Here is a 27,119-nt window from a genome sequence, read left to right as displayed (position 1 = left end):
GCATCTGACATCAGTCATTTATCTTTTTCAGCAATAAATGCCACCAAGAGAATGGTCCTCTTTAAGAAATTATCCTGAGCCTCACCCTCTTGGTCATTGACCATACAAACCCTACATGAAATATAGCAACACTGAAAGGATATATTCTCAGCAGTTGACAAAGAATCTCTTTCACATATTTAACCAATAGGATCTCAGCTGTAGCCTAGTGGTTAGCCTACTGAGCTGAAAACAAGGGAAGCCTACACCAAATTTCTTTGCTGCTCCTTGAGGTCTAAACTTAGAATGTAAACCCTCCAGGAACAGGGAAAATACCTACTATACCTGAATATAATTCACCTTGTGCTACTACTGATGGCAATAATTGGATTAAGCAGGATATAAGGGGTGCCCATAACCCAATATGTATGAGACACCCCTTGCCTGGGATATCTGAAGAAAGACATCAATTATATATATAAATAAAAAGATGAAGCTGAAGGATAGAAATGCTTCAGAGTTACAGTAAACATAATATTGCTTGGTTAGCATTACTGGCAAATGTTAACATTTGTAAATAGAATAGAGGAAGTACCTATGACCTAGTGGGAGTCAAGAAGAATCCCTCTGAAGGAATTCAGGCTGAGATGGAAGTTTCAACTGGAGGCAGAGTATCAGAAAGCAACATATCTGTGAGTGACTTCATTTTAAAATGGCCTTTTGAGATTTCTCTCAATTCAATATGAGTAGTTATTGAAAATTTGGGTAAGCTACCATCTTTACAATTTTTGTCTCAAGCTATGTCTAATTAAGATAATAATGGAAGACAAATTCAGTCAATGCCCATGCCCATGAGATAGAAATCAAAGCATAGTCTGTGTTTCAATAAAATTCAGCCCTGATGAAACGCAATTTATTATTACATAATAAGATTGAAAATTTGGAAAATGTTGTACATAGGAAAACTAATTAATTTTCAAAAAGTGCCTAACATATTTTCATGAGAGATGTTTAGAAAATACTTGGTTGAGACTGCAAATTTCCAAATCTGCTCTTCCATCTGTTACTAAGGCTCTTTATATTCCATCTAAGCTGAATGGTTATTCTTTAGAACTTATTGCAGAAGCTAGAGAAATGAAGCTGACTACAATTTCTAGAAACTTCTATTTAACAACAAGCTATTCCATCTACATTAACAATTTTATTATCTCTAGATATAGACTATGATAGAATATTAAAGACTTTTTTCTTTCAAAAAAAGATATTCCCTTATGTAGTTTAAAAGTTCATATTTTCCTGGATGTGGTTTGGCCACCCAACAGAAGCAACAGTAGTTTTTGCTACAACGAGTTCTGACAATTAAGATCATGAACTTGCCACTGTGCACTTAAGTTGGCAGCACTTTACAAACAGCTCAGTAGGGTCTCATAACCTTGGTATATCAGTGTCTCACAGCTATGTTCATGTCGACGTGTGATGGTGTCTTGCTGAGTGGCGTTCATTATTATTGTTGCATGTTTCTGTGTGCTGTAGTGAGAATGTCAGAGCTTGAGTGGAAGTGAAATCAAGGACATGTTAAAAAAACAGCAGTGTACAAGGACATGAAGAAAACAGCAGGGTACAAATGGATTCAACGTTTTTCTGAGGGGAGAGAAAGTGTCATTGATGAAGTGAGGTCAGGGCGACCAATAACAAACAGAACTGATGAAAGCATTACAAAATTGTGTCAAATTATGCGTCACAATCATCAGCTGACTGTGAGAAACATAGCATGCCAAGTCAGCATTGAAAGAAAAACAGGAAAATCTTAACTTAAAACCTTAGCATGAGAAAGGGGTGTGCAAAAATGGTCCCTCATGGCTCTCGCAGCATGACAATGCACCAGCTCACTGGCACTGTCTGTGAGGGAGTTTTTAGACAGTAAACAAATGACTGTATTGGAACACTCTCCCTACTCACCTGCTCTGGACCCCAATGACTTTTTTCTTTACCCAAAGATAAAGGAAATATTGAAAGGAAGACATTTTGATGATATTCAGGACATCAGGGGTAATACATCGACAGCTCTGGTGGCCATTCCAGAAAAAGAGTTCCAAAATTGCTTTGAAGGGTGGACTAGATGCTGGCATTAGTGCATAGCTTCCCAAGGGGAGTACTTTGAAGATGAATGTAGTGATATTCAGCAATAAGGTATGTAGTACTTTTTCTAGGATGGCTTCATGAACTTAATTGTCAGACCTCGTATGTCTTAGAGTAACAAAAATTGCCCTACCTTTGTCTTGAAATATTCCTATTAATGTGTTGTTAAACTCAGAGAAAACTAAGTTTACATTTTTTTGATTCATAAGAACATAAGTAGTGCCTCTGCTGGGTCAGACCAGAGGTCCATCACGCCCAGCAGTCCGCTCACGCGATGGCCCATCAGGTCCAGCACCTGTATAGTAATCCTCTATCTATACCCCTCTATCCCCTTTTCCTTCAGGAAATCATCTAATCCCTTCTTGAACCCCAATACCGTACTCTGACCTATCACACCCTCTGGAAGCGCTTTCCAGGTGTCCACCACCCTTTGGGTGAAGAAGAACTTCCTAGCATTGGTTCTGAATCTGTCCCCTCTTAATTTTTCCAAATGCCTTCTCGTTCTTGTAGTATTTGAAAGTTTGAAGAATCTGTCCCTCTCCACTTTCTCTATGCCATTCATGATCTTTTAAGTCTCTATCATGTCCCCTCTAAGCCTCCACTTCTCTAGGGAAAAGAGACCTAGTTTCTCTAATCTTTCAGCATATGAAAGGTTTTCCATACCTTTTATCAATCTCGTCACTCTTTTCTGTACCCTCTCGAGTATCCCCATATCCTTCTTAAGGTACGGCAACCAATATTGCACGCAGTACTCCAGATGCAGGCGCACCATCGCCCGATACAACGGAAGGATAACTTCTTTCATTCTGGTTGTAATACCTTTCTTGATAATACCTAGAATCCTGTTCGCCTTCTTAGAGGCCGCTGAGCACTATGCCGAGGGCTTCATTGTCTTGTCCACCAGTACCCCTAAGTCTTTTTCTAGGCTACTTTCATCCATTACTAGCCCTCCCATCGTATAGCTGTACATTGGGTTTCTGTTTCCTACATGCAAGACTTTACATTTCTCCACATTAAAGTTCACCTGCCATTTATTCGCCCACTCTCCCAGTTTGTTCAGGTCCTCTTTAGTTCTAACTCCACTAAATAGTTTGGTGTCGTCTGCGAATTTTATAACTTCGCACTTTGTCCCTGTTTCTAGATCATTTATAAATACATTGAACAGCAGCGGTCAGAGCACCGACCCCTGCAGAACCCCACTCGTGACCTTCCTCCAGTCCGAGTAGTGGCCCTTCACTCCTAACCTTTGCTTTCTTCCTGCCAACCTATTTTTGATCCATCTATGTACGTCTCTTTCCACCCCATGGTTCTTCAGTTTCCGTAGTAGGCGTTCATGGGGTACCTTGTCAAAGGCTTTTTGAAAATCCAAGTATATGATGTCTATGGGGTCCCCTTTGTCCATTTGTTTGTTAATTCCTTCGAAGAAGTGCAATAAGTTCATTAGGCATGATCTTCCTTTGTAGAAGCCATGTTGGCTTGTTTTCATCAGTTTATTCCTTTCTAGATGCTCATCGATGCTGTCTTTTATCAGCACTTCCGCCATCTTCCCTGGAACCGAAGTCAGACTTACTGGTCTGCAGTTCCCCGGGTCACCTCTCGATCCTTTTTTAAAGACGGGCGTAACATTAGCTATCTTCCAATCCTCCGGGATCATGCCTGTTTTCAGGGACAGATTACAAACCTGCTGTAGTAGTTCCGCTATTTCCTGCTTTAGTTTTTTCAATACCCTAGGGTGGATTCTGTCCGGGCCCGGAGATTTGTCAGTTTTTAATCTATCTATCTGCTTATGTACGTCTTTGAGGCTTACCTCCATGGATGTTAATTTTTCTGCTTGATCTCCTTTGAAGATCTTTTCAGGTTCCGTCACGTTGGATGTGTCCTCTCTTGTAAATACTGATGAAAAGAACATGTTTAGTCTATCCGCCACTTCTTTTTCCTCCTTCACCGCTCCCTTCCTATCTCCTTTATCCAGCGGTCCCACCTCTTCCCTTGCTGGCTCTTTCCCTTTAACATATCTGAAGAACGGTTTTGAAATTCCATGGCTAGCTTCTCTTCGTATTCTCTTTTTGCTCTTCTAACCATGCGGTGACATTCCTTTTGATGCTTCCTGTGCTCTTTCAGTTTTCCCTTTTTTTGTCCTTTTTCCACATCTGGAAAAATTAGAATTTTCTTATCTCCTATCACTTTCTTCACTTCTTTAGTTATCCTCGCCGGGTCTTTTGTTCATTTTTTTTTGCATCCTTTTCTAAATCTGGGGATATACAGATTTTGCGCTTTGTTCACCGTGTCCTTGAATAAAGATCAGGCTTGCTCCACAGTCTGCGATTTCTTTGAGCTGTTCCTAAGTTTCTTTCTTACCATTTCTCTCATCGCTTCGTAGTTTCCTTTCTTGAAGTTGAAAGTTGTCGCTGTGGTTCTCTTTCCCTTTGATAGAAACATAGAAGATGACGGCAGATAAGGGCCATAGCCCATCAGGTCTGCCCACTCTACTGACCCACCCCCAAGTCTACTATCCTAGGGATCCCACTCCTGGTGACAGGTTCCCTTGGCTTAACCCTCTAAGGGATCCCACATGGGCATTCCATTTGCTCTTAAATTCTTGCACGCTGTTTGCCTCGATCACCTGCACTGGGAGTTTGTTCCAAGGATCAACCACTCTCTCGGTGAAGAAATATTTCCTGGTGTCGCCATGAAATTTCCCGCCCCTGAGTTTGAGCGAATGCCCTCTTGTGGCTGAGGGTCCTTTGAGAAAGAGAATCTCTTCTTCCATCTCGATACGGCTGGTAATATACTTAAACGTCTCGATCATGTCTCCTCTCTCCCTACGTTCCTCGAGTGAGTACAGCCGCAAATTTTTCAGCCTTTCCTCGTACGATAGATCCTTGAGCCCCGAGACCATCCTGGTGGCCATCCGTTGCACCGACTCTACTCTCAGCACATCTTTTCGGTAGTGTGGCCTCCAGAATTGCACACATTATTCCAAATGAGGCCTCACCATGGTTCTGTATAATGGCATTATGACTTCAGGTTTCCGGCTGACGAAACTCCTGCGGATGCAACCTAACAACTGTCTTGCCTTAGATGATGCCTTCTCCACATGATCAGCAGTTTTCATGTCTGCGCTGATGATCACTCCCAAGTCTCGTTCTGTTGAAGTTCTAGCTAAGGTGTAAGTTCTGCACGGATTTCTGCTGCCGAGGTGCATGAGCTTGCATTTCTTAGCGTTGAAGCCCAGCTGCCAGGTCGAGGACCAAAGCTCCAACAAATGTAGGTCCTGTGTCATACTATCGGGTGAATTGCCATCTCTCACTATATTGCATACTTCAACTTTGAACTGGATCATATTGTGATCGCTGTATCCTAACGGTCCCACTACTTCCACTTCCTTTGCAGGTCAGCCCAATGAGGATTAGGTCCAGAGTGTCATTCCCTCTTGTCGGTTCTCTGACAAGCTGCTCCATGAAGCAATCCTGTATAGTCCCCAGGAATCCGGTTTCCTTAGCGCATTTTGAGTTTCCAAGACTTCAGTCTATCCCAGGATAGTTGAAGTCCCGCATAACAATGGTGTTACCGTTTTTGCATTCCAGCCTCATCTCGGCTTCCATTTCTTCATCATTTACTTCGGTTTCCCAGGTGGATGATAGTACAGGCCCATCTTTATCTCGGACCCATTTCTTCCTGGTATTTTAACCCATAGTGATTCCAATTTGTTGGTCGTCGCCACTGTGTCCACTCTGGTTGAGTGTATATTATCCTTTATGTAAAGGGCTATTCCTCCTCCTTTCTGATCTGACCTGTCTTTGCGATAGAGCTTGTACCTCGGCAGTACTGTGTCCCATTTGTTTTCTTCATTCCACTATGTTTCAGAGACCCTAATGATGTCTAGGTTCTCTTTTTTGGCCATGACTTCTAATTCTCCCATTTTGCTCCTTAGGTTACTTGCATTAGTATATATGCAATTTAAGTCCTGGTATTTTCTTGTCTTCATTTTTTTTTTCCTGTGCTACAATCTTCCTATCATCCTCTTCTTGACCTGTCAACTCTTGTTTTTTTGCCCATTTTGTCTTCCCCCTGTGCTACATTCTTTTTATTATCCTCTTGTTCCTTCAACTCTTATTGTTTGCCCATTGTGTCTTCCCAGCATTTTTCCCACTCAGTTATCTCTATTTCTTGCTGATATTTTGCCATTAGGGTAATTTATTACTCTCCGATAGAAACATGACAACAGATAAAGGACGAATAGCCCATCCCAAGAGATCCCACATACCTGTCTCATGCTATCTTGAATTCAGATATAGTCTTCATCTCCACCACCTCCATTGGGAGACTATTCCACCCATCTACCACCCTTTCTGTAATGAAGTATTTTCTTACATTACTCCTCAGCTTATCACCTCTTAACTTCATCCTATGCCCTCTCCTTTCAGAGTTTTCCTTCATTTGAAAAAGACTCACCTCCTGTACAATAACGCTATGGAGATATTTAAACATCTCTATCATATACCCTCCCATCTTTCCTCCAAAGTATACATATTAGGGTCTCTAAGTTTGTCCCCCATATAACAAAGACCACTAACCATTTTTGTAGCAGCCCTCTGGACCGACTCCATCCTATTTATATCTTTTTGAAGGTGCAGTCTCCAAAACTGCACAATGAGGCCTCACCAGAGACTTATACAACATTATCACCTCCCTTTTCCTACTGGCTATTCCTTTCCTTATGCACCCAAGCATCTCCCTGGCTTTAACCATAGAACATATCTTTTGTTTCACACCCTTGAAGTGCCATTATAGAACAGTGCTCTACATAGATTTTTTGGCACCATTTTTTCAGTGCCATTTACTGAATCTAGTCTGATGTGAATTGCAAAAATAGTTACATGAGGAACAGGGTGTCGATTTTGGAGATATCATAATTTTAGTGAAAAAATGGTACAATTTCATGTGGAAAATCAACAACTAGCTTTAAATTTTGTGTAAACATGTTTTTTTTTCCTACCTGGTCTTTCTAGGAAACTATGCAAAAATATACAAATTACTGAAATATGTTTAAGTGCTCTGATAATCGTTTTTATGTATTTGCATTGTATATTAATAGATTTCCAAGCATAATCTGAAAGGAAAGAATCTGAAAAACTTAAGAATGATGGTGGAGTTCTGTGTTGGGGTTTACATGGTAAACTGGTTCAATATAAAAATAAATGGCAGTTGGACACAAGGTCCCAGGCATCTCCTCTTGCAGCTGCAACTGTTGAAAGAACAGTGTGAAGAGGTATGGAGAAGATCACCTTGGTATGGTTACAGTATGTCTGTTCTGCATGCTATGTTGTGCAATGAAGATGATTAGGAGAGAAGAGATGCAGTGGAGAAGATATTGAAGATCAGAGGTGATTGAGATGAGAAGACACAGCTTGGAGATTGCAGGGTGAGATCCAGGAAAGCACCATCCATCAACAACAAATCTAAAGCAACTACACTCACCCAATTACTTGACTGGAACTCTGGAGTTTCTGAGCTTTCTCTAACCTGTACCATGACAACAGCAGAAATCAAGGCATTTCTGAGCAAGCCCTTGGTGGTTCCAGACTACCCATCACACGCTCAGTCCATAGAAAGGTATGTAAAAATTGACAACTGAGGTTGCTGGTCATGTGTACAATCAGGAGAGCCTAAGCTGAACGTAGGCGGGCATCTTTCCCTCCCCCCCCCCAGCTCATACAGCCTTTCTCTTTCCTACATGCTGCTGGTGGCTGACCTGGAAGTCTTCCCTCTGACGCAAAACACAAACGTGTCACAGGGAAGGCTTCCTGGTTAATCATGGGCCGGTGGCCTGTGGCTGCTGGGTAGGCAGGCTTGAACCCAAACTGGGTAGACCAGGCCCACCCCACGGCTACACCCCTGGTTCAGAGAGTGGCTATTAAAATGGTCAATGTTTTTTGTTATAAAATTTATGGGGACAGGCTTAATGATATCAATATCACTACTACTACTACTACTACTACTACTACAATTACCGTATTTGACAGTGTACCGGATGCAGGGGCGTATAATACACCCCCATTTTTTGTACACATTTTTAAGGAAAAAAAAAAAATTTCCGACATTTTAAAACAAATTACAGATCATTCTTAAACAAACTGAATTTCAGATGTCATAACATTTCTGAAATAGAAAAAAGTCTTCAGATATTTGTGCTGCCACCGATACAGTTTGGAACAGAGGTATGTCGGCCTTGCGGTGGGAAGGTTGGTGAGATTTTCATGCTCCCGCCTGGCCCCGTGCCGCTCCTTGAATGGCTGCCATCAGTTCTCACGGGATGGCAGCTATTCAAGAAGCAGCACGGGACCAGGCAAGAGCGTGAAAAGCTCATGCCTGCCTTGTACGCCGCTCTGCCGCAAGAGTTGATGAGGCAGTCGTCCAGCGAGGGAGGGGCAGGAGTGCAGAAATAGCGGATCCTGCCAATACAGCGCTGGACCATGAGAATTTAAAAAAGATACCGGGGGGGGGGCGCTGCCTGCCTACCTCCCACTAGACCTGCCCTGTGCCCTGTACCCTGTCCTGGCCTACCACTAGACCATCATAGGGGGAATAGGGTTCAGGGCAGGGCGGTGGGACAGGGTATACCATTTGGTTCAGAATTTTTTTTTATCTTGGTTTTTCCTCCTCTTCAGGTAGGTGCGTCTTATGGTCAGGTGCGTCTTATAGAGCGAAAAATACGGTATATGCATAAGTGCCAAAATTTCACATAAACACTATTCTGAAATTACGGAGGAATCTAACAGGTGGGCATACACATAGGTCGAGTATGGGTAGATCATAGACAGAATGCACACTTATGTTCATAACTTAAAGAATTCTGTAAATTATGTACATATCTCCAGCACTTAGATGCACACATGCTAGTTCTATTGCAGGCATAAGCGTCCATTTCCTAACTTATAGGCACTTATATTCATAGTTATGCTGGTAGTCTATACAGACAAGTAGGGGCCTACATTCCCTTATAGAATAGGCTTCTATCAGTGCTCTCTAGATGTTTATTTAAAAGCACTGAATGCCCCTCACGCATATCTGTATCATTAGTCAGCATCATTTGGGGTGAATAAAGCATGTCAAAGAAAAATGTGCATTAATATTTCTTCACTAGCTGATGCCCCGGCGTTGCACGGGTATTTAATTATAGCAATAACACTGTAAATGGATTCAAATAAAGATACTTTATAGTGGTGAATGAAATTATTTTTTACAGCTTTATAAAAAGTACAATATTCAAATTATAATGTGAAATATTTGACAAAATGAATACAATACAACTAAAACAAAACTTGATTATAAACAACATTTTTAGTTTCACCTCCAGGAGCAAGAACATATAAATTCTTGGGTGAACCCACCCTTGAGCAAGCAACATAGAGTTGTCCATGGGAAAAACAGGGGGTTCTTAAATCCACTCCACAGTATGTAATAGTCTGTCCGTGTGATTTGTTGAGTGTGATAGAGAATGCAAGTCTCACTGGAATTTGCAATCTCGTAAACTGAAAAGGAAGATGTGTTGCAAGTTTCGTTCAAATCGGGCAAGCCGTTTTTGCGTTGGCAGCTTTTTACATTTTTTCCATTGACATGAATGGGTGAAATCTGATTTTCTGTTTGTAGCTCTGCCCACGTGGGCAGGTGGGCCGCGAGACCCCCAGAACATATCACCCCAGGTAGTGAGGGATCTGCATACCAAGTTTCGTTCAAATCGGGCAAGCCATTTTTGTGTGATCGCGGCACATACACACACACATACATACACACATACATACCTCCGATTTTATATATATAGATAGATTGCATAAAGCACATTGCATGACTATGACTGAGGTGGTTATAGAAATGAGTCGCGCACAGTAAAACAGGCCGATAGGTGGACACCTTCCCCTAAGCACAGCCACAGTGTTTACAAAGCCAAACAAAAAAACAGGGTATCAGAAAATGAATGACAGTAGGAAAGAGCATTTTTCCAGTTCTAATTGTCTTCACAAGTCTGTTTTCCCCTTGTTGGCTATGTTCGGAGATAATAATGAAAAATGGCAAGGCTTACTGTGTTCATTTAGCAGTTTGGTGTTGCATAAAATTTTGTACCACTGCTTGCCATGGCTATTTTTTATTTTTATCCAGATTTATATTAGCTAATTTCTACCTTACCACATCTTGTTGGGCCAAACCAATTCTGTACCCAAAGGCAATTCTGGCTATAAGGCACATTTCAAAACCCCTGAAAGGAATAAATTGGACATTGCAATCTACAGGCAGTCCCCGGGTTAAGAACGAGTTACCTTTTTAAAGCTGTTCTTAAGTCAGATTTGTATGTAACTCAGAATATGTAGATTTTAAGATTCTTGCTGCTTACCTCTGCTCCCAGCTGACAAAAGGGTCAACTGTCCCTACCAGTGTTCCCTCTAAGGTACAACATGCACAACCACACACTGTTCTTAATGTGGCCATGCAGCATGCTGCAGGAGAAGTATAGGAGTCTATGCCACTGGAAATACTGCTCAGTAAAATCAAATGAAGCTGCGACTAGGGTTACCATATGGCTCCAGAAAAAGGAGGACGGATTGTGACATCCAGGTTTTACTTCCATTGCTTTCAATGGAAGTAAAACCCAGAAGTCTCAATCTGTCCTGCTTACTTCCAATGCTTTCAATGGAAATACAACCCGAATGTCTCAATCTGTCCTCCTTTTTCTGGAGCCATATGGTAACCCTAGCTGCGACCACGTTCTTAAGTACGAGCCGTACTTAGGTCGGGTGTCTGTAACTTGGGGACTGCCTGTACTTGAAGTATCATATACTTACCAACAGATATGGTCCAAACAGCAACTATTTTGGTGAACGCTTTAGTTCTGGAGTTGAAGCGGCTGTGATGAATGGGATTTCGGATTGCTATGTAGCGATCCAGAGAGATGGCACACAGATGCATGATAGATGCAGTTGAGAACAATACATCCAAATAGATCCAGACAGGACAGAGTTTCCTATGCAAAGGCCATTCATAATCTAGAACACAGAAATGTGTAATAATGATAAGTTGCACTTGTACAAAGCTTTTCATCCAAACACAATCTGATTGTACTTTATCTTCTTTTAACAGGTTAGAAATTTGCATTCAGCCATATATGACATGGATAGTGTGGTTAAAAGCTTTGATGCTAGATCTGCAGAATATCTTCTAATATGGAGAAAAAGATATGAGCAAGGGGGGGTCAGTTTTCAAAACCAGCAGGCAGTGTGCTTTTTAAACTCTGGCTATTGTGTATAAAACATGAATATATTTGTTTATGGCTGAATATACATATTTGCTGACGACTGCTGCCCATTACTGGACAGGAAAGGGGATAGGACTTGATATACTGCCTGTCTGTGGTTAGTCAAAGTGCTTCACATATATATATATGTGTGTGTGTGTAAGTGTATATATGTATGAGAACATAAGAACATAAGAAGTTGCCTCCGCTGAGGCAGACCAGAGGTCCATCCTGCCCAGCGGTCCGCTCCCGCGGCGACCCATCAGGCCCAATTGCCTGAACAGTGTCCCTGACCAATCTTGTAACTGCCTCCAATCCTCTAATCTTATCCCTATTTCCTACCTTTACTCCTATCTGTACCCCTCAATCCCTTTGTCCTCCAGGTACCTGTCCAGACCCTCTTTGAAGCCCTGTAGCGTGCTCTTGCTTATTACATCCTCCTGTAGTGCGTTCCATGTATCCACCACCCTCTGAGTGAAAAAGAACTTCCTGGCGTTTGTTCTAAACCTTTCCCCTTTTAATTTCTCTGAGTGCCCCCTCGTACTTGTGGTTCCCCGCAATTTGAAAAATCTGTCCCTGTCTACTCTTTCTATGCCCTTCATGATCTTGAAGGTATCTATCATGTCTCCTCTAAGTCTCCGCTTTTCCAGGGAGAAAAGTCCCAGCTTCTTCAGTCTGTCAGTATATGAGAGGTCTTCCATACTCTTTATTAGCTTAGTTGCTCTTCTCTGGACTCTCTCAAGTACCGCCATGTCCTTCTTGAGGTACGGCGACCAGTATGTTTCAGCATACACTTCTCCCTCAATATTCGCGGGGGTTAGGGGCAGAGCTGGCCTGCAAAAAAACTGCGAATAATATTCGGCCCGGTTCTGACCCACCCCCGCTTTCCCCTGGAATTAAAGCTGTATTCCGGACCTTCCCCGCCTCCCTCTTGCTTTCCCCCGGAATCCCTTAAGCCTTACCTGGTGGTCTAGTGGGTTTTCGTGGCAGGAGCGATCTTCCTACGCTCCTGCCCCATGCAGATCACTCATAGGAAATGGCTGCCCTGAGCTCCCGTAGTCTCTCGAGACTATGACGAGAGCTCATGGCAGCCATTTCCTATGAGTGATCTGCACAGGGCAGGAGCGTAGGAAGATCGCTTCTGACCCGAAAACCTGCTAGTCCACTAGGTAAGGCTTAAGGGATTCCGGGGGAAGTGGGAGGGAAGCAGGGAAGGTCTGGAATACAGCTTTAATTTTTAAAAAAGATTTAAAAAAAAAATCACGAATCAGCGAATCTGCAGATGCTGAAACCGTGGATTCAGAGGGAGAAGTGAAACGTATGCAGAGATTTCAACCAAACTTGCTATACATATGACTTACTATCTGGGAAAAAACACTGTGGGGGTGGGAAGGGGGTGACATGTAAAAATTATCGAAAACGACAAACAATTGAGATACATAAATATCCGGGCAACACCGGGTAATCAGCTAGTATTATATAAAGATACTTATTTTGTAACTTGCCCAGAATCACAAGGAGCTGCTGTGGGAATTGAACCCAATTCCCCAAGTTCTCAGGTTGCTGTACTGACCACTAGGCTATTCCTCCACAGCCATTAGTCAGCTGAAGCAGCACCATTCGACCACTATTAGGCTCCTCATTTTACAAGCCCTATTTGTGAGATATGCATAGACATTTCTCTTGTACACATTTGTCCCCATTTTATGAAGCTGGGATAGGCGTACTTGAAAGTCAACTGCATGCAGATGGAAAGGGGGTGTGGTCCATGTGCTGCATTTCAGGACACTAAGGGGCTGATTCTATAAACATTACCTAATTTGGCCGGCGTATAAAAAAACGGCGCTGGCTGCGTGTCAGTCACACTTAGGCGCCATTTACAGAATTGCAGCTAGCAACATCGATGTAAAAACTTGGGCGCCTGAAATGTAGGTGAGGACTTTAAAGGCCTATATTTCAGGTGCCTAAGTTTTTGGAGAATTGCACTTATTTGTTTATTTTATTACTTATATACTATTTATACCCTAAGGGGCTAATAATCGAAAGAAAAAAATGTCCAAAAAACGGCCTAAGTCGGCACTTGGACGAACATTATCAAAATACGTCCAAGTGCCGATAATGAAAACGGGTTTTGGACATATTTCTAAACGACCTAGGCCTTCATAGTGCCGCTGAACGACCAAAGCTAAAGGGGCGTTTCAGAAGGAGTGTCGAGGGCAGAAGTTGGGCGGGACGTGGGCCGGCTTAGACTTAGTCGTACAGCATGTATAACCGAAAGTTATACAGCCCAGGATCGACGGAACTTGGACGTTGTTACTTAGACCATTTAAAACATGATTTAAGTCACAAAAACCCACCTAAAGTCACCAGATAAGCACTGCAAACACATAATACAGACCCCCACACACTACCACAGTGATCACCAACCCCCCCCCACCCCATAAAAATCGTAATCACACCTTTAAAATTCAGCCTCCAGACCATCATCACTTGGCAGCCTGGCATAAGAAAGCCTAGTCGTCCAGCACAGAGGCGGCTTAAGCGATGGGTTAAGGACCCATGGAGAGGAGGACCCATGCCCAAAAGCCCCTGTAATCACTGCATTGATACTTAAACTTGTGCACTCCCCTATACACCCCCCAAACCCTTTTGTACTGGCATATAAGTGGCTCCTGCAGCTATAAGGGCTATTGGGGTGGTAGATAAGTGGGTCTAGGGGATTCTGGAGGTGGTTTGGGGGGCTCACCATGACCTATAAGGGAGAAATGGCACCCTTTTTGTGAAGTTCACTGCAGTGCCCTGTATGGTATCCCACTATTTAGGTGCTATGTTTGGATGTTCAGTCCATCACTTTGCATTCCCCTCTCACGTCCAACAGGGCTTGTTCTAGGCATTATTGACTTGGACAAAAAGTTGGATGAAAATGTGGTATAAAGGTGGACGATTTAGCGACTTGAACGATCAGATTGGCAGGACGTATAGTTAGATGATTTTCGAAACAAAAAAAATTTTGGATGTATTTTTCGAAAATGTGTCCTAGGCTGTTTTTCACTTTGGATGACTTGCGACTTAGATGAAAACGGACTTAGACGTTCCTTTCGATTATGCTCCTCCACGTGGTTTACATTCAGGTACTTTATCATATTTCCCTATCTGTCCCGTTGGGCTCAAACTCTATCTAGTGTACCTGGGGCAATGAGGGGATTAAGTGACTTGCCCAGGGTCACAAGAAGCAGTGAGAGATTTGAACCCACAGCCTCAGGATGTTGAGGCTGTAGCTTTAACCCCTGCACCACACACTCCGCCCATAGAAACGCCCATTTAGGCATTAGGCTCCACTAAGCACCGTGCAATAGGTGCCTATCGTCCAATTTAGTTAGTTATTTATTTTGCAATTATTGAGCCTGTTAAGGGTATTTTGCCAATTAAGTTAGGCATCCTTTAGAGAATCTGGACCTAAATATTGATCTCCTATAAGATCAATGCCGGGAGTTATACTTGCTATCAAGCACATTTAGGGATTTGGTAAACAGTTGCCGTTGAGCAGCACTCCACTGGAGTGATTGAGGGGAGGTTGTCCCCTTAATCCCCCAGTGGATTTTGTCCCCCCTCCCCCCCCCCATGCCAAACTGGCAAGGAAAACTGGTTTCTGTGACAACAAAAGGAAAATATATGTATAAGTGCAAAAACTGCTAAATAAAATGAGTATAGGGCAGACCAGTATGTGCCGGCTTTCAGTCTGTCTTCATTCTTTCAGTCTGTCTTCATTTTCTACATTTATTTTGCTAAAATGGATGTTTATGCTGCACGCACTCAATGCATAAATGTCCATTTCTCCTGCATTTGAGAACAGACTTTACATTGGCAGATTCTGTTCTGCAATGGTCTTGAAACTTGAGACGCACTGACTTAGGGTTACCAGATTTTACATGAAATCCAGACGTGTGGCCCCGCCCCTCAGCCCCGCCCAGTTTTACCCAGCCCTGCCCCGTCCCATCAAAGTCACGCTCCATTCCGCATGCATGCGACGTCACCGCGTCACATCCACGCACGTGCAGATGCTCTCCAGACATGGCCCCAAGCTCAAAGCTTTTCAACACCTGGACAAAGTGCCGGGTTTTGAAAAACTGACCAGATGCCTGGAAAGTCCTCTAAAAAGAGGACATGTCCGAATAAATCTGGTCATCTGGTAACCCTACACTGATCTTCACATCTCAGTTCTAGCTGTCTAAAATGGGGCTGTATTCAAATAACCTATGGAAACAATTCTATAAATGAGTGTCTCCATTCAGGTACCCTGATGTCATGTGGTGAAAGCCTATTCTATAATAGCATCTGGGTGCTTAGATTACATTATAGATCACTTGGCATTGGTGCACCTAACAGTTAGGCACTTGCGCTTATGCTAGCTATAGATCTGGTGTAACTGCAGTACCCTAAATGCGGCAAGGGCACAGGTAACACAATATTCTGTAAGTTATGCACCAGAGAACCCAACCCATGCTCTGTCCACATGCACGCTTCCCCTCCCTCCCCCAAGTTTCTTTATAACTTGTTGTACTGCCCATTGGAGTCCATCTGAGTGGTTACATGCACTTATACATTTAAAATATGGAAAAGATGAAAGGAATTCCAATTGTAAGAGGAAGGAAAAAAAATAAATAAATTAAAAGCACTTACAGGGAAGAGGCAGAAGGGAAATGCTGAGAGCTACTCAGAAGCTGGGCCCATGCATAGAGCCTGGGAGCTGCAGGGAGATCAAAAAGAAGACAGAGAGTCTGAAACAGGAAACTTGGGGGAAGCTGCAGGAACTAGCAGCTGTCTCATTAAGAACCCCAGGACTCTTATTGTGATCTGTATGTCAGCTCAGGCGTTTGTGTGTGTAAGGAGTGAATATTTTTGAAATTATATTTCCTGTAAATGTTTGATTTTATTTTCTGATCTGAAGAAGGGTTACCTTCAAAAGCTTATCATAAAATGCATTGAGTTAGTTCAATAGAAAAGGTAATATCTTATTTCCTTTGCTTTTTGATTTATTTCCATATATTACCATGAGACATGTTAGAGAATGACACGGGGAAAAAATCTGTCCCCGTCACCGCCCCGTCACCGGCCCACCATCCTCTGCACCGCCCCGTCACTGCCGATCCCTTCACCGCCCCGTCACCGCCATCCCTTTCACCGCCCCGTCACCGTCCCCGCTGCATCCATATAAGCCTTAGTACTGTAATATTTAGCTTATTCCTTTCTTATAAATCAAAGTTCCTGCTGCTGAACTAGAGAAAGAGATGTTCAGCTGGCAGGGCTTTGTTTATAAATTTTTATCAACACAACTAATATACTATTTTATCCTAAAGCAAAAAATAAATAAATAAATATAATTTTTTTTCTACCTTTGTTGTCTGGTTTCTGCTTTCCACATCTTCTCATTGAATTCCTTCCATCCACTGTGTGTCTTCTCTCTGCGTCTTCCATTTGCTGTTACTGTGCCTCTCCCTTAACCCCCCCCCCCAATTGGTCTAGCACCCATCTTCTTCCCTCCGCTCCCGCATAGTCTGGCATCTGTCTTCTTCCCACTCTGTCTTCCACATTTCCCTTGGGGGTCTGTTCCTCTCCACCCTCCTTCAATGTCTGTTCTATTCCTTTCCACCACCACCCTTCCCTCCCTCCTTTACCATCTGTTCCTTTCTACTACCCTTCAGCTCCTCTCGCGTGGCCTATCTACCTTCCTTCCTCTTATTTTCATGGCACGTTACAATGTAATTTGTGCAAGCCACTGGAGCCTGCAAGCTCGGTCCCTGTCCCATCCCCACAAACCATCTCGCTTCTGTGCTCCTATTTTCTCCATTTCTAATATCTCCCCTATGTATCTGTCATTGCCCCCCCTGTGTCCATATACCATCCCCATGGCATGTCCCCTTTATGTCTCTGTCCCTATGCCCCATGCACATAATTTCCCCTCTTTCTGTTACCTTCCTGTGTCCAGATTTCCCCTATCTTCCTCTTCCATACCAGTGTGTCTCTTCTTTTCAACCCCATCTAGCTTTTTTCCCTCTTTCTTCCCCCCCCCCCCCTGCTTCTAGCATCTGGCTCACCTGCCAGTCCTTCCCTTTCTTTCCTGCTGTGGGTTTTTCTTTCCGACTTCATCCCCTTGGCCCAGAATCCTTTTTCCTTTCACTCCCTCCTTCCAATTTGAGCCGGGAACACTAGCGATCGCACGGTCCCCGTGGCCACTACCTGCCTGCCCGGTCGATCCTGGTGTTTGGCCGGCTCTCTCCCTTCTCCTCACCTTGGTTTGTGGATTTTCTTTTTCGGCAACCTGCGCGCTTTCCCAGGGAGCCGCACACGCGCGGCTGCTCAGTGTTCGATCTTCTGCTCTGCTGCAACTTCCTGTTTCCGGTTGCGTCAGAGCAGAAGATCGAGGCTGAGCAGCGGCGGGTGTGCGCGGCTCTCTGGTAGCGTGCGGGTCGCCGAGGAGGAGGATCTGCGGACTGGGGTGAGGAGAGGGGAGAGAGCTGGCTGGACACTGGAATCGATTGGGCGGGCGGGTGTGAGCTGCGGGGACCGCGCGATCCTTCATGCCTCACTGCGGGGGACATGACCATTCACCGCCCCGCGGGCGGTGAATGGCCTTGTCCCCGTCGCCGCAGCGACTGCTAGTTTTCTTCCCCGTTTTCGGCGGGTGACCCGCGGCTAAAATGCGGTGGCCGCGGGTAAACCGCCACCGTGTCATTCTCTAAGACATGTTGCAAATTAATGCTGGGTTTTATTTAACCGCGGAAGAGCTTAATACCGCGAGCCAGTGAGGTAAATGCTCCGATGCTCATAGCAATTGAATGAGCGTTGGAGTATTTACCTCACTGGCATGCAGTAAGAAGCTCTTCCATGGTTTAGTAAAAGGAGCCCTAAATCTGCTTAAGGGCTGTTGAGCTGAGGTGGGTGATGAGAAGGCCGTGAAGGAGGAAACAGCTTATTTTGTATGAGTTGTAGGTCAAGAACGTATCTGATACTTGCTGGTTCTCATGATTTAATGAGATTTCTAAATTAAATTTGGAGTTATATTTCAAAGGAAAATTAATAAGAACTTTTAAAGTGTGTTTCAGAATTTAAACTGGCTATATGTGACTCCTGCTGCTAAAAAGAAGTATTAAGTACTAGGAAATAGAGAATTGTAGTCCCTTCACTGTGTAAGACCACGGATTCAACTCAGATTGCCTAATATTATTGGTGTTTAAAGCAAATGTAGTTCATAGTCAGTCGCGCGCGAGACACCAGCGCGCCGACAATGGAGGGCAGACAATTCAGCGCAAGACACCAACGCACCGCGGGAAAACTTAGTTTTAAAGAGCTCCGAAGCAGGGTGTGAGTGGGGAACCCCCCCACACCCCCACACACACTTTACTGCATAGTGTTCGTGCTGCTATTGGGGGTGGGGTTTGGGGGGTTGGAACCCTCCATTATAGAGAAAACAGAACTTTTTCTGATTTTTTCGGGAAAAGTTCCGTTTTCTCTATAATTGGGAGGGTTGCACCCCCACATTCCCCCCCAACAGCAGCACGATTAGTATGCAGTAAAGTGGGGGGTTCTTCCCCCCCCCCACACACCTCTTGTCGGAGCTCTTTAAAACTAAGTTTTTCCGCGGCGCGCTTTTGTCTTGCGCCGAATTGTCAGTGCTCAATTGTCGGCACGTTGGTGTCTGGCGCGCGATTGTCCCCTCACTGCAAATGTTTTCTACTTAAGTTAGTATTCAGCTGTTTTCCTGCTGCAGTGTTAGAATGCATTCCTACAATCTTTTCTGGTTACTAATCTGCCGAGACCTTAACTAGTATACACAGTTGTTTGAAGCTTGGAGAATCTGAAACTATTTTGGAAAGCTAAGGAGCAAATTCTAAATGGCGTCCCAATTGTAGGTGGCACTAGGCTTCCTACCATCTAACTAGCCAATTGGGACACATGTTTTCTAAAAAATAAAAAATAAACAAACCCAAGGCAGGTGCCTAGACTGTAGGTGTTTGTTGCAGTTGAGGTGATGCATTGGGACACATAAGCTCGCCCAAGGTTGGGCATGGGCATAGTTTTGACCGGAAGTGACCTTGGGAGTTTAAGCGGCCCTAGATGCCTCCCTAGGGCTGTGACAGATGCCTGAAATGTAGGTCAGCAAAATGCTGGCCTACACTTCAAATACAGTATACCCTGCGAATTTGCGGTTTGCGATCTCAGTCATTCGTGGGTTTTTCTGACCGCCTCCAACCCCCTGCTGCCGCCCCTGTAGCCCTCTCCAGCTATTCAGAGCTTCTCCGACCCCCCCAATCTGCAAGTGCCTGCATCGGCCCTAGCTGTACCCACTGCCACCACTGCAGCCCTTTCCTGCCTCTAATCCCCGATCCTATACCACATTTAATATTCACGGTTTTTCAAAGTTTGCGGTTGCTCTGGGAACGCAACCCCTGCAAACTTTGGGGGAATACTGTAGATACAGCCGCTGAGATGATCGCAGCAAGGAAATCCCCCTATTACAATCAGCTGAGCAGCCGCAGCAGGGAACCCCCCGCAACATTGGCTGGCAAGAGTGATGTTCAATCTCTCCTACCCCCGAACTCCCAAACCCCTCCCACAGCAGTGGAGTAGGAGGGATGCTCACTCCCTCCTGTCCCTGAACCTCCCCCCAAAGAAGTCCCTTGGCAGAAAAGATGCCCACTCCCTCTTGCCACACTCCTGGAACTGCTGACAACCATAGAACCCCACCCCCACCCCCGCTACACCCTAAAGCTGATCTCCCCCCAACACACCTAAGTCTACCCCGACAACCTCCCCCTGTACGAAGGAAGTCCAGCTGGAGGGATGCTCTCACCCTCCGCTCAGCAGGTTACTGCAAAATGGCAGGCCTTCCTCTTCCCGGTGCATTCTAAGATGCACTGGAGAGAGGCCTAAAGCTGTGATTGGTCCAGATGCCTAAGACCCCTCTCATAGGAGAGTCATTAGGCACCTGGGCCAATCAAAGTCTTTGGCATCATTTCTACCCCACTGCGGCGGGAGGGGTTCGGGGGAAGGATGGAGTGGGCAGGGGAATTCCCTGCCCTAGCCACTCAGTTGATCACAGCAGGGAAAATTCCCTAGCCGCGATCAGCTGATGGCAACGCGATTCTCTAACAAGCACCTGTGAAATGGGCGCCAGTTAGATAATCAAGCTGGTTAAGCAGGGTTAGACATCTGTTCATTAGGGCAGACACAATTCTGTATAGGATGCTGGTGTGCGATTCTCAGCAGCTGTTTAGGTGGCCCCCTTTACACAGCCCCCTCCCCTACCAAAAGCAGACATCCCTACTAGAGAATGACATGGGGAGCGATCCCCGCAGGGAGCTGCGGCGTGGCTGCGGTTTGGCTGCGGGTTATGGAGACTCCAAAGCCAAATCGCCGCAGACACGGGGACAAAAGTTTTCACCGCCCGCAAAAACGGTGAAAAGATTTGTCCCCGCAGGCCAATGTACCCCCTTCTAGGAACCGCTATTTACCTGTGTTTCACCGTGTTCGTGACCGGGTGTTTGATGTCTCCGCCATGTTGTCTGTCTCCTCCAACTCTCGATCTAACTTGCACGTTGCCGCATTGACTCCGCCCCCCCAATATACTGGCTCCTCATTTGTCAGATCAACCCTTCCTGCCAATAGAACCCGCCCCCCCCCCGACGATCGCCGGCAGGAAGGTGCTCAGCCCTTCATGCCGACAGAACCAGCCCTCCCCAACGATCGCGGCAGGAGGGTACCCATCCCCTCCTGCCTACCCCAACAGCCCCCCCGACGATCGCAGCAGGAGGATATCCAACCCCTCCTGCCAGCTCCCCAACAGCCCCCCTATGATCACTGGTAGGAGGGTGCCCAACCCCTCCTGCCGGCCCCCCCAACGGCCCCCTATATCGCCAATAGGAGGGTGCCCAACCCCTTCTGCCGGACCCTCCCCCAACAAACCCCGCCATCCCGAAACACCACCCTTAGTCTTACTTTCCAAGTTGGACCGGACAGCTCCTCGCTCGTCTGGCCAGCAGGCCTGCCTCCATCCAAATGAGGCGGGCCCGCCCCTCCCCTCCCCTGCCTAACCCACAGGATCCTAGGGCCTGATTGGCCCAAGCACCTAAGGCCCCTCCTATAGCGGGAGTGGCTTTAGGTGCCTAGACCAATCAGGCCCTAGGATCCTGTGGGTTGGGCAGGGTAGGGGCGGGCCCGCCTCATTTGGACGGAGGCAAGCCTGCTGGCCATACGTGTGAGGAGCCGTCCGGTCCAATTTGGAAAGTAAGACTAAGGGGGTTCCGGGGTGGGAGGGTTCGTTGGGGGGGGGTCCAGCAGGAGGGGTTGGGTACCCTCCTGCCGGCGATCTTAGGGGAGGCCATTGGGAGGACCAGCAGGAGGGGTTGGGTACCCTTCTGCTGCGATTGTCGGGAGGGCCGTTGGGGGGGGTCTACAGGAGGGGTTGGGTGCCCTCCTGCCGTGATCACTGGGGGGAGGGGAGACTTGCAGCCGTAGCCGCGGTCACTATGCTAATCACGGCAGGGAGATCTTTGCCGCGATTAGGTACAGCGGCCGCGTCTACTTACCATGTAGGCTAACATTGTAAGCATTAAAAGTACATGTCGTGTTTGTTTTTGTATAGTTATTAACTAATATTTAACTAAGTTTTAAAGTTTTAAAGTTTTAAAGAATGTTTCCTTTATACGTAAATAAAGAAAAGTATTTAAAATCGTACCCGTTTGAGGCTTTTATGTATGCAGCGGTGACGGTGACGGGGCGGTGAATGGGGTTGCAGTGGCGGTGACGGGGCGGTGAATGGGGTGGCAGTGGCGGTGACGGGGCGGTGAAGGGAATGGCGGTGACGGGGCGGTGCAGAGGATGGTGAGACGGGGACGGGGCGGTGACGGGGACCAATTTTTTCACCGTGTCATTCTCTAATCCCTACCTCCATCTTCCCTGTGCCTCCTCCCACTTCCCAGAGATCCCCTTATGGTCTAGTGGGGATCCACTGGGCTTGGGGCAATGCCCATTTGCTCCTACCTGCCTTGTGTTACTATAGTGATCACTAAAGCAGCAAAGATAATGAAGACGGAGGTGAGGTGAAGAAACTTCTTGCATCAAAACAAATCCTCACTCATAAAGGGAAATCTTCCAAAGCTTTAACTTCTTTCTTTTTCAAAAAATTCAAACAGACAGAGATAATTCTTAATCTTTTTCTTTATTGTATTCTATTCTTGCTTGCCCCAACAATAAGGCCCGACGGGACACGTTTCGCCTCAAAAGGCTTTTTCAAGGGTACCTAGGGGAGCACACAATTAGAGAATGACACGGTGAAAAAATTGGTCCCCGTCACCGCCCCATCCCCGTCTCACCATCCTCTGCACCGCCCCGTCACCGCCATTCCCTTCACCGCCCCGTCACCGCCACTGCCACCCCATTCACCGCCCCGTCACCGCCACTGCAACCCCATTCACCGCCCCGTCATCGTCACCGCTGCATACATAAAAGCCTCAAACGGGTACGATTTTATATACTTTTCTTTATTTACGTATAAAGGAAACATTCTTTAAAACTTTAAAACTTAGTTAAATATCAGCCAGACCTCAGCACGGAGCTGGTTTTTTTTTTTTTACACAAACATTCCTTTCCTTACCTCAGCTTGTAACCGACGAAGTTTTCAGGTTTTCAAGAAGCTGCGAAATCCAAATCCTCTGCTCGGCTCCGAAATCACAATCGCTACTGCTGCACTACAAGCCATTAAATATCATGTGCGGCAGTAGCGATTGGTCCCCTACTTTGATCTGACAAATGAGGAGCCAGTATATTGGGGGGCGGAGTCAATGCGGCAACGTGCAAGTTGGATCGCGAGTTGGAGGAGACAGACAACATGGCGGAGACATCAAACACCCGATCATGAACACGGTGAAACACAGGTAAATAGCGGTTCCTAGAAGGGGGTACATTGGCCTGCGGGGACAAATCTTTTCACCGTTTTTGCGGGCGGTGAAAACTTTTGTCCCCGTGTCTGCGGCGATTTGGCTTTGGAGTCTCCATAACCCGCAGCCACGCCGCGGCTCCCTGCGGGGATCGCTCCCCGTGTCATTCTCTACACACAATCATACGTCCTCTCACGATTGGAACCAGCATAACGTAAAATTTATTACGATAGGAAAAGGTTAAAATAGCTTGTACACCCTCAAGGGACCTATAGGGTTGAGTCGGTGTCACGAGAATATCATCCACAAAGAGCAATACCCGATGTTCCAACCCTCCGCCCAAGATCCCTAAAACCTGATGGTCAGTTTGTATCAATTGTGCCAATGGTTCGTGTGAAAAGTAAAGGGGACAAGGCACAACCCTGTCTCATCCCCCGAGCCAAGCCCAATGGGGCCAAATACCCGCTATTAGGGCTCCTTTTACAAAGGTGCGCCAGCAGTTTTAGTGCGTGCTTAGCGCGAGCTAAAATACCATGCGTGCTAGCTGCTACCGCCTCCTTTTAAGCAGGCAGTACTTTTTCAGATAGCACGCGCTAATCTTGTGCGTGCGCTAAAAACACTAGTGCACCTTTGTAAAAGGAGCCCTTAATTTGTAAGGTGGCCAGAGGTAGTCTATATAAAGCCATGATCCGATGCAGAGAGGGCCCCGACAAGCCCACCTTTTACAGCACCGATCCTGGATATTCAGTACCAGAGCTGTATCTAGCCCTAGCATTGAATATCCAGGGCAAAATATTGGCTGGTCGGCTGAGACAAAATGTTGAGTCTATCTGGCCATGTGCTTTAGTAGATGACTACTAGTAGATTGAGAAGGACTACTTTATAGCATACTAGTGTTTAAGCCCGTTACATTAACGGGTGCTAGAATATATGCCTGTCTGTCTTTCTTTCTTTATGTCTCTCTCCCTGCTCCTGTCTCTTTCTTCCTTTCTTTCTGTCTCTCTCCCTCCTGCTATTTTTCTCTTTCTCTTCCTGGCACTCTTTGTCTGTCTGTCTGTCTCTCTGGTCCCCTGTGTCTTTATTTCTGTCTGTCTCTCTCCCTGGCCTCCTTTGTCTGTCTGTATTTCTTTCTGTTTCTCCTCCCCCCCCCCCACACACTTTCCTTTGCAGAAGCAGCAGCAGTATTTCCCTTCCCCTCCAGGTCCCTGTGAAGTAGAAGCAGCATTTCCCCCCCCCCACTCCCTTCTCCCCTCCCTTTCCTTTGCAGAAGCAGCAGCGGTATTTCCCTTCCCCTCCAGGTCCCTGTGAAGGAATTCCCTTCTCTCACCGTAAGCTGTCCTGCTCCGTTCGGTCCCTCCTTTCTCTTAATGCGATCTGGCCTGCTCCGTTCGGCCCCTCCCCCTTCCCTTCCCATGGGCTGGCCTGCTGCGGCCGAAGGTTTTTGTTTCAAGTTTTAAAAGTGCAGGCGGCGGCTCCTCTCACGCTGCTGATCCTCCTGTAAAGAGCAGCCTGCAATGGTGGCCGGCTTTAGCGAACCTCGCAGGCCACTCTCCAGCCTCGGTAGCACGTTCCCTCTGACGCACGGAATCGTGTCAGAGGGAACGTGCTACCGAGTTGGAGAGCGGCCTGTGAGGTTCACTAAAGCCGGCCACCATCGCAGGCTGCTCTTTACAGGAGGATCAGCAGCAGCAGCGGCGGCGGTGGCAGCGGCGAGTGAGGGCCGAGGTATGTTCTCTGCCGAGGACGCGGGCAGGGAGAGAGCTTGCCTGGCTTCCAGGGTGAGTGAGGGCGGGAGGAGGGGAGTGGCCAGAATGTTCCCAGCCGCTGGGTTGGCTGCCACGGATCACACACCACAGCGGCAGGGAACACGAAATCCTAAGTGTGCATGTGCGCTTAGGGTTTTATTATATAGGACTAGTGGAACAGAGTATATACTCATTTATGCACTTAGGGGCATGCACTTACAGTAGTCATGAAAAGGTACCTAGGTTCGAGAGATGGGTATGTAGCTTACAATGTGAAAAAATTAAGACACCCCAAGAAATATTCAGTTCTTTCTTAAGAAATGTTCACCTATCGATGTCAAATCGATTCGATTAGAATACACATTTTTGTGGATATCTTTTGTTTTATGAGTAAATCAGGAAAATTTTTGTTGTTTAACTGCAGTGTCATCACTTTCTTTTCCAGAGATAAATAAAAAAAGATTTGACATCAATAGGTGAACATTTCTTAAGAAAGAACTGAATATTTCATGGGGTGTCCTAGGGCTCCTTTTACAAAGCCGCGCTAGGGCCTTAACGTGCGAAATAGCGCGTGCTAAATTGTCGTGGGCGCTAGCCGCTACCGCCTCCTTTTGAGCAGGTGGTAGATTTTTGGCTAGCGTGCACTATAGCGCGCGCTAATCCAGTGCGTGCGCTAAAACTGCTAGCGCGACTTTGTAAAAGGAGCCCTTAATTTTTTCGCATGACTGTATGTGGAATTCTTTGCCTCCTGAAATTCGCATTGAACTTAATTATTTGAGATTTTGTAAATGACTTAAATCTTGGTTGTATACAAAATATTTGCCCTAAAATTAATGTTTTTAAAAAATAAATTATGACCATTTTAGGTCCTCTTTTACTAAGCTGCGGTAGAGGTTTTTACCATGGCCTGGAGCACTAAATGCTTTGACGCTCATAGGAATTCTATGAAAGTCAGAGCGGCATCAGAGCATTTAGTGACCCAGGCCGTGGTGGAAACCTCTACCGCAGCTTAGTAAAAGAGGGCCTTCGTTTTTCATTATAACAGATTTTCTTGCTTTTTATAGTTTGTTTTTGTTTAAATGCTTTATTATGTATTTTTTTTTTCTTTCAAAATGATGTAAGCCAGAGGTGTCCAACGTTTTGGCTTCCCTGGGCCGCATTGGCCGAAAAAAATGTATCTGGGGCCGCACAAATGCGCAAACGCTGCAGCAAGACAGAGGAGGGAGCCGGCAAGACGGTAAACAGCTGGGGGCAGCAGAGGAAAACACTGCATTGCTCTCGACCTGGGCCACACAAAATCCTTCACGGGGCCGCATGCAGCCCTTGGGCCGCAGGTTGGACACCCCTGAATAGCCATTCTGACAGGACGAACCAGGACAGTCAGCTCCACAACCAACGAACAAGCAAACAGTGGAGACTTTCAAAACATAAGTGTACTTGTTTATTTCAACAAACACACATGTGTTTCGGCCTAATTGGCCTGCCTCAGGAACCTTATTTAAACACAATATATTACGTGGGATACAGCGTATCACAGGTAAAAACAAGTTCTCAAAGGACACTCTTTGGAGTTAATTCAAGCGTGATTGATCCACAATTGCTAGAAGGTAAAGCCATTCTGAACATTTGGTTTGTTACGGTATATAAGACTTGATATACTATGTTATAATTGTGCTCCATTTCTGTGTTCCAGGCAAACCACGCCCATGTATACGCAGATCTGTAAAATATATGCTATATGCGTGTAGGTAGGCACATATTTAACATATATGAATACACACAGGTGCATATATGCTAGTATTCTAAACATTTGCATGCATAACTGGAGTCCAGAATTATCCCTGTATAGCTCAAGGTGTACAGAAAAAGATAAAGGGGAAAATCCTATAAATAGCACTCAAAAATGGGTGCTGAAAAAAAAAAAAATCAGTGCTAAGCATTTTTCTATAAAGGGTGCACGTAGCACCAATTCTCATGCCTAACTTTGGGAGCCAGATGTAAATTCTGGCACCCATGTTAGGCGCACATAGC

The 27,119-nt window shown here is 45.6% G+C and overlaps 1 protein-coding gene across 1 annotated transcript in view; it reads right to left on the bottom strand.

The window, feature by feature from the left end:
• The window catches only part of HTR2A (5-hydroxytryptamine receptor 2A), a 103,474-nt gene that overhangs the window by 20,142 nt on the left and 56,213 nt on the right, over window positions 1-27,119 (bottom strand). The window contains exon 4 of the mRNA XM_033948776.1: window positions 10,959-11,159. Coding sequence (XP_033804667.1) covers window positions 10,959-11,159 — 201 coding nt within the window. The remainder of the gene's footprint in view (window positions 1-10,958; window positions 11,160-27,119) is intronic.

This window comes from Geotrypetes seraphini, chromosome 6, assembly GCF_902459505.1.
Source record: "Geotrypetes seraphini chromosome 6, aGeoSer1.1, whole genome shotgun sequence".
Taxonomy (NCBI): domain Eukaryota; kingdom Metazoa; phylum Chordata; class Amphibia; order Gymnophiona; family Dermophiidae; genus Geotrypetes; species Geotrypetes seraphini.
This window is presented reverse-complemented; position numbering and strand designations above follow the sequence as displayed.